This window comes from Vombatus ursinus, unplaced genomic scaffold (assembly GCF_900497805.2).
Source record: "Vombatus ursinus unplaced genomic scaffold, bare-nosed wombat genome assembly UNPS02007523.1, whole genome shotgun sequence".
NCBI classification, from domain to species: domain Eukaryota; kingdom Metazoa; phylum Chordata; class Mammalia; order Diprotodontia; family Vombatidae; genus Vombatus; species Vombatus ursinus.
In genome coordinates, this window is record NW_020947301.1 from 4,814 (window position 1) to 13,213 (window position 8,400).

The window sequence follows — 8,400 nt, forward strand, 5'->3', positions numbered from 1 at the left end:
AAAATGGTTATAGATTTAGAGATGGAAGAGACCTTAGAGGCCATTGAGTCTAACTCCTTCATTTTACATATGAGAAAACTGAGGTACAGAGAAGCTAAATGATTTCCCCAAAGTCATACAGCCAGCAAGTGTCTGAAGCAGAATTTGAACACAGGCATTCTTGACTTCCAGTCCAGTGCTTTGTCCAACATGCCACTTAGTTTCCATAGAACCCTACAATGATGGAGCTTTAAGGGGACATCTTCTAGCCTGTGGCAGTAATATGCCTCCACCATCTCTGACAAATACAAAGGGTATTTACTAATACTATTGGGAATGGGTCATGCTCAAAGGTTTATACTCTACCTGCTGTCTCAGGAGGTCTTTTACTTCTCCCAGTATTTTGTTGAGTTGCGTCATCTGACCCAAGACTTGCCAATTTATGTCTCCTGCTGGAATACCAAGGTGAAAAACCAGTGAGCTAGATTAAGAATGGTCATTTTACATGGCCCTTTGATGCCCATAGACTTGACCTAGACCAGAGAGCTCCCCAGAGAAATGGCAAAAGGCCAAAGATTAAAATACACAAGGACTCTGGATTAAGTCTATGCCAATTTTCTGACTTGCTTAGGTAATCATAATGAAGAGGATGATGATATCAATTATAATAATGTAGACAGATGAGAAAAAATGAGTTAGACAAAATTCATCCAAGTTTTAGAACTAAATCAACAGTATTTGTAATTCTAATTCAATATTTACACTCAGCCTTGATCTCAGTAAAAATGGAGTCAGTCACCTACATTAATCCCACTGGGCTGCTGCAACCAAATCTCTAGATATCATTTCAGGGATGTAGTCAATCAATCAATAAGCATTTATTAAGCACCTACTATGTTCCAGGCACAATGCAAGGTGTTGGGGATACAATTACAAAGAACAGAAATTAAAGGGATGTTAAACAGATTGTAGTATATGAATATAATGAAATATTATCATGGCATAAATAATGTGAAAAAAGATGTTTACAAATAGCCGTGGAAAGATTTGTGTGAATTGACAGAGTGAAGTGAGCAGAATGAAAACAATTTATACTATAAATAACATCAATATTATAAAAATGAACACTTTTGAAGGTTTGTATGAATTGATGAAGAATAAAATGAACAGAAACAGGAGAACTATTTATACAATAATATCATTATAAAAACAAACAACTTTGAAAGCTGTAAGAATTCTGATGAATGAAATGACCATCCAAAGTACCAGCAAACCAATGATGAAGCATGCTTTATGCATCCTGGACTAAGGGTACAGAATGAGACCCATTTTTCAGATATGACCAATTAGTGAATTTATTTTGCGTAACTATCCATTTTTTGCTACAAGGATTTGTTTGTCTTTTTTTTTAATGGGGTAGGGAGTGTGAGGGAGAAAAAAATAGAATTCTGTTAATTTTTTAAAAATCTAATTTAAAAATATTTTTAAAAGGAAGGAAATAAGCATTTATTAAGTGACTACTATGGTCCAGACTGTGCTAAGTACCACAAAAATATTATCTCATACATAATATAATACATACATGTAAATATGATCCTCACAACAATCCCAAGAGGCTATTTGAGGCAAAGAGAGGTTAAGTAACTTGCCTAGAGTCACATAGTCAGTAAATGTCTGAGGCAGGGTTGAATTTAGGTCTTCTTGTCATTAAGCCCAGCACTCTATCCTCTGTGACACTTAGCTACTTCTGGCAGCCATTTAAAACATACACGACATAAATATAAAGTGAATAAATATGAAGTAGTTTATATTTATTATTATTATAATATATATTATATATATATGTGGGAGAGTATTGTGTATGAGGTATAGAGAGAAGGCCAGTTGGGTTCAATTGAAGAGGGAAGGAGGGGTAGCCATGCCCAAGGATCCTGTAAAGCTAGTTTGAGGCAATAAAGCTAAACAGAGTTTATATTTTGTATTGGAGGTGGTAAGAAGCCAATGGAACTCAATGAATAGGTGAGTTACATGATCAGAGACATATTGAGGTAAGTTAAGTGTGAAGGATGGTGAGAGCCTTGAGGCAGGGGATCCAATTAAGAAGTTGTTGTCCATCCTTCTCTGTCTCTCTCTTTTTTTTAAGGCAATTGGGGTTAAGTGACTTGCCCAGGGTCACACAGCTAGTAAGTGTCAAGTATCTGGTCTGAGTCTGTATTTGAACTCAGGTCCTCCTGACTCTAGGGCCAGTGCTCTATCCATTGTGCCACCTAGCTACCCCTCCATCCTTCCTTCTTAAAGAGGACAATGACATTAGGAGGGTGATGTCTTGATTTGCAAGTGAATTGGATTCAAGTGAGAGAGGGCTGTGCAAAGTCACCAGCCTCACTCTCTCCTTTTCATCCACCTGGGTCAAGTGGAAAGATATAGATCAGGATGACTGGAGATGGCCCTGAAAGCGGTGGGAGACCTTGGCGTTTTTAAGGTAAGGTCTTTCCTAGGTCTCAGTTTATCTGAGGCAACACCCAGTGATTTAAGGATAGGTAAGGATCAAGGCAAAAGATGGCCAACCTTGCGTTCATAAAAGAATCAATCTAGGAGGGGAAGACCCTCAGGGTTTCTGGCCAGAACAGAAACAGTTGCTATTTACACTCACTCTGAACCAACAAAACCTGCAAACAATGAGCAAGTGAGTTTTGGGCTGGGGCCTATTATTGGCCAATTGGTGAGAGCCAGAGTGATTTGGGTTTGAAGGCATAGAAATAATTTAGATGAGAGGTGATAAGGGCCTGAATTTAGTTGGTGGCTTTGTGAGTGGAGAGAAGACTACAGATTCAATCGATGTTTAGAGGCAAAAATGTAAGATTTGACAACTGATTGGCTATGTAGTGATTAGAGAGAATAAGGAGTTGGAGTAGCTTGCCTTGTGAAGCTGTGATTGGACTGGAGCATCTCTAGTGCACCTTCCCCCCCCCATGCCTACGGTGACTCCACAGACTGGGGAGGGGGCATACCTGAGCTTGAGGAGGGCACGTGGTCACTTTGCTGGAGGAAGCATTCTTGGAGGCTGGCAACCTGGAACAGTGAACCTCTCACAACCAGTTTTAGTTCTTCCAAAGTATCCTGGCAGAGGAAACATTCATGTCATTGATTTCTGGCATAATTCAAAAAGAAGCCATACTCGGTCATGATGTGGTAGCCCAGTGACCGCAGGCCGTGATTAGAGCCTCATCTCGTGGGCAGGAGGAGTGTTTCAGGGAACATGCCACCGTTGCTGTAAGGACAGGCACACCAGGCAAAATGCCTGAGGTTTCCCATCCAGTGAAAGAGGAGGCTTTAAGGATTTGGACAGTGTCCGTCCAAGGGAGTGAAGGCCCACGCCCAGAATATTTGCAGGGAGATAAGAGGAACTTCCTCCTAGGGAAGGGAACGTGGTGTAGTGGAAGGAGCAGCGGAGGCAGTCTAGAGGACCTGGATTCATTTACTAGTTACATGTGCTCCTGACCATGTTGCTTAATCACTCTGAGTCTCAGTTTTCTCAACTGTAAAATGGGGATGATAATAGCACCTACCTAATGGGGTTTTGGTAAGGATCAGCTGAGATGACATCACCTTCATTTCCAGCTATATCTTCCTAATCTCACCTAGGGAGCTAGTAGCAAAGAATGCCAAAATCACTTTGTAAAACAGTTAGGTACCATAGCAACTTTAGTTATTATTAGAACAATTGGAACTAAATAACTGTGTAGGAGGAGCTTTGATTGAGAGGAAGATCGTACAATGCAAACATTTGGAGTCATAGAATCTGGGTTCATATCCTGACCTTACTATTTACTTCCTGTGTGACCTTGATCATCACCTAACCTCTCTAGGCCTGTTTCTTCACCTGTAAAATGAGGGGATTGGCCTAGATGACCTCTAAGGCCCCTTCCAGTTTTAGATACTATGTTGGGTATATACATGTATATATACCTGTTGGGGACTATGTTATTGTTGTTCAGATGTTTCCAACTCTCCATGATCCCATTTTTATTTTTTCTTGGCAAAGACACTGGAGTGGTTTGCCATTTCCTTCTCCAGCTCATTTTACAGATGAGGAAACTGAGGCAAACAAGTAAGTGACTTGGCCAGGGTCACACACCTAGTGTCTGTCACATTTGAACTCATCTATCTTCCTTACTCTAGACCCAGCACTCTGGGCACTCTGGCGCCACCTAGCTGCCCTGCTGGGGACTATGGGGAAATGCAAAATAGCAATCTGGGTAGCAAAGGGTAAGATAGCCTGGGAACCACTGAGCTAAAGAAACCTGCACATTGGGGACTGAAAGTGACTAAGAATTTGAAATAGATTTTTGGGAAAGAGTTACTTAACAGTCCGTTTCCTTTCATTTCCCAAAGATTTTGTTTTCTTTGGTCTTTCAATGAAGCTTTCCTTCTTTAATATTGTGAACTACCAATTTGCAAACGGAGAACTGGGCTCAGCTTGGCTGTGGATGTGGGGAAGTACCATGCACAAATTTTCCCTGAGTTTTCTGGTTGGGTTTATGAGCCAGAGATGTAAAGAATTATCCAAAGTGTACTTGGGTCTTTCATGCTGTGAGAGTCTCAAGGGTTATTTTAGTTTTATTCTTTTATGCTGCCTACATGTTTAATGGAGGAGGTTTATAGAATAACAGACAGAGGCATAATTGTGCTTCTGCTAAGAGACAAGGATGCTCTGGTGGTTTGGAGGACTCCTCCTTCAGAAGGCAGTTGAGTAAAGAAATCCTGTAGAAATTCAGTTTTTTAGGAAGAATATTTATGAGGGTCTCCCTTTCCACTCCTAAGTACTAACTTCAAGGAATGTTGACATCTTTAGGCTGGTGGACAATGACCTCAGATTTCTTCAGTGATATAATTATTGACTTCCAGGTTAAATGGTTTGACTCATCCTGGCATTTTGAATAACCATTAATTTCCTACAGTCCCCATCTTCCTGAGCTTCTTCACACAGTTAGGCATTGTCTATTCAGACAGTCTATGCATTTAAATTTTCTTGGAGTTTTCCCTGAATATTGTCTTCTGTTGTTCAAGAATATATTTGACCACAGAGTAAGAGTAATAATTTTTATGCTGGGTCATAGGATTATAGGACCATAAGTTTATAGGAGAAGATCATCAAGTCTTACCAACTCATTTTTACAGATGAGTAAACTGAGGCACAAAGAGGTTAAGTGATTTTTGTCTAAGATAGATAGACAGCTAGATAGTTAGAACATGTCGGGCACTGTGCAAAATCCACCCAGTTACCATGTGGCACTATAAATGGCAGAATTGGAATTTTTTGTTGTCTTTGTAAATGGACAGCCCACAGATCAAAGAATCACAGGAACATAGTTGTAGGGCTGCACAGGACCTTACAGGTCTTCTATGTATCTCTGTAACCATGCAAGATCTATATAAAGCCTTTATTTCTACCCATTTTTAATGTAAAGTAAAAATTAGCCAAAGCAAAGTTGAAAGATAAAAAAAAGTGAGAGATTATTACCTCTCTCTCTCTCCCTCCCTCCCCCCCCTTTCCGAATTTATACATAGAACTGTTTGCAGACAATTTCCTCTTTTATGGTTATGGTTATGTGGAGAAACTGAGGCTCAGAGAGATTAGGTGATTTGATCACAATCACATGGGTAGTAAATGGCAAAGCTCAATTTGAATCCAGATCCTCTGGATCCAAATTCAGTACTATGCATGATACAATGGTTATGTAGTCAATTGGAAAAGATACTGTAAAGTAGATCTTGGGAGCTTCCTCCCTGTTAGAAGTTAGAATCTCCATCGTTACTACGTTTACTAAGTTTTTTGGTGTTTTTTCCAGCTCTTTGCTTTTGGTTGGTGATACACAAAATCCATGGACAAATTACTGTGGTGTGGCGTCAGCCCATGAATCTACCTTTGAAGGAACAGAGGCTGCTCTACTAACCTGTGCTTTCCTCTGGAATGTCCTCAGTTCAACAGGCTCAGAACTGTGAAAGAGCCTAGAAAATGCCCTGGGGAGATCCTGGATGGTGTCCACCTGGTTACAGTCTAAGTAGAGCTCCACCGAGCTGGACCCTCGGTGAAAACTGCTCAGTCGAAGGATCATCTTGTGGCGCTTGCCATCAGCTACCTGGATGTTGTTGAAGACCACCAGGTGTATCCTCCCATCAGCCTTTAGGTAACGGAGGATGGCTGGAATAAAGCACAAGTTAATGATGGGGAAGAGAAGCAAGAGAGAGTATCCAGGGGAATACTTCAGTATCAGTCAGAGATGGAGGGATTATAGGGACATTGGTTATCCTCTTATATTCAACCAAAAAGCCCACCCACAAGCTAACAATCTGTTAAGTCTAATGAGATTGTATGATTTTAGAAGGCAGAAGCATGCCTCCACCTCTTGGCAAAGAAATGATGGAACTGAGGTGGAGAATGAGGCATACATTTTCAGACACTGTAGTATTTTGTTTTGTTTTGTTTTTTGTTTGACTATACTTATTTATTATGAGAGAGGTTTTCTATGCAGGAGGTGGTGTGGGTAGTGAGAGAAATGATTCCCCCCAAAAAGTAAGGAAAGACTGTCAATAAAACATCAAAAAATCTGGAAATTCAGACAACGTAGAAACAAATAATATCAATAAAATTGTATTTGAAACATAAAAAATGCAGAGAGGAAAAGAAAAAGTTCAAAAGAAGACACAAACAGGGCAACTTTGTTACTACCATGTTAAATTTATTATGAACTTAAAAACTGTATATAACAGAAGTTCATAGTTTCATATACAATCTCTTTTTTTGTTCTTTGCATATCAAAATTAAGATGGAGTTAAGTTCCTAATAAAACAATTTTAAAATAAAATAAATTCACTACTCCTTGCCCCACATCCAATCTAATGAGGCTGTAAATTGGGAAAGGGCTAAGTCTTCTATTTCTTTATACCTTCCAACCTGCGTAACACAGAGCTAGGCAGCATTTTGTAAGTACTTGTTGATTTTCCATAATATTTTTTCATAACCCATTCCATGTTTCTTGCTTATACTTTAATTTGCTCTTTCATGATACAGTTTAAGCCAAGTTCCACCTACTGATAGAACTTTCTAAAATTTTTCGTGATAGATCTTGTCTTTAACATCACTTTCACTTCCTTTTTTAAAAAAATTACATTTTCATATTTTTATTGTGAACGTAACAACCATAAATTACATTTCAATATACAAAGAACAGAAAAGAAGATTGTATAATAAATAGAACTTTTGTTGTGTACAGTTTATTTTTAAAGGAATAGACATATATCAAATTTTACAAAGTAGTAACAAAACTGCTCTGTTTGTGAGCCTTTCTGTACTTTTTTTTTGTTTTCTTTTGGTTACTCCTCCTGCCCATACTTGGTGTTACTTTGTAACAAAAGAGAAAAAGGAAAGAGGGGAAAAAAGGTAGTTCAGCAAAACTAACACTTCAGTCAAATGTAACATTCTATGCTCCACATCCATTGTCTACCATCTCTATAAAGAAGAAGAGAAGTACCCTTTCTCATGTGTTCTTCAGAGCAAACTTGGTCATTATAACACTTCAGCTTTTAGTTTTGGCTTTTTTTTTTGTCTTTCCAGTTAGATTGTTGTAGCCATCGGGCATATTGTTTTCCTGGTTCTGATTACTTCACTTTGTATCAGTTCACACAAGACTGACAGTTTTCACTGCAGAATTTTATCTCAAAATTTTTGCCAAAGCTCCAGTTCTGTTTTTTCAAATGCCTCCTGGGCAGCTGTCCCTGAGGTGCCCAGTGGTGCCTCAAACTCAACAGGTACAGAATTGAAAGTTTTATTCCCCCTCCCCAAACCTGCCTGGTTCCAAACTACCTTATTTCTATTAATGGTGCCACCCTCTCCTCAGTCACTCAGGCTCCAAACCTTGGTGTTATCTTGGTGTCCTTCCTTTCCCTCACCTTCCACATTGAATCAGCTGCCAAGTCATGTGGATTCTACCTCCACGATTCCTCCCTTTCCTGCTTTCTATTCATGCTGTCACCATCCTAGCTCAGACCCATGTTCTTTATCTTCTGGACAACAGAAATAATGTGCTGACTGGTCTCTGTGCCACCAGTCTCTCCTCTGTCTATCCTACCTTTCATTCCACTCCCAAAGTAATCTTTCTAATGCACAAAACTGATCAGGTCAGTCTACCATTCAAAAATCTTTGGTGGTTCCTCATGCTAAGAATCTGGGTTTGTAACTCCCAGCTCTGCCACTCATTAGGTGACCTTGGATAAATCATTTTGCCTTCTCTGGGCCTCAGTTTCCTTCTTTGTAAAATTAAGAGGCAGGACAAGTTGACTTCTAAGGTCCCTTCAATCTATGATCCTCTAACTTAAAGAATGAATTATTAAGTTCTCACTCTGGCATTCAATGCTTTC

The 8,400-nt window shown here is 39.4% G+C and overlaps 1 protein-coding gene across 1 annotated transcript; it reads right to left on the reverse strand.

Annotated features, from left to right (window-relative positions):
* Nucleotides 1–306: 306 nt before the first annotated feature.
* Nucleotides 307–6,184, reverse strand: LOC114033853 (thrombospondin-4-like; the record flags this gene model as incomplete). Its single annotated transcript, XM_027849472.1, has 3 exons — nt 307–431; nt 2,991–3,099; nt 5,937–6,184. Coding segments are annotated over 3 exons (482 nt in total), but the record flags the coding sequence as incomplete, so codon positions are not given.
* Between the last annotated feature and the right edge of the window lie 2,216 nt (nt 6,185–8,400).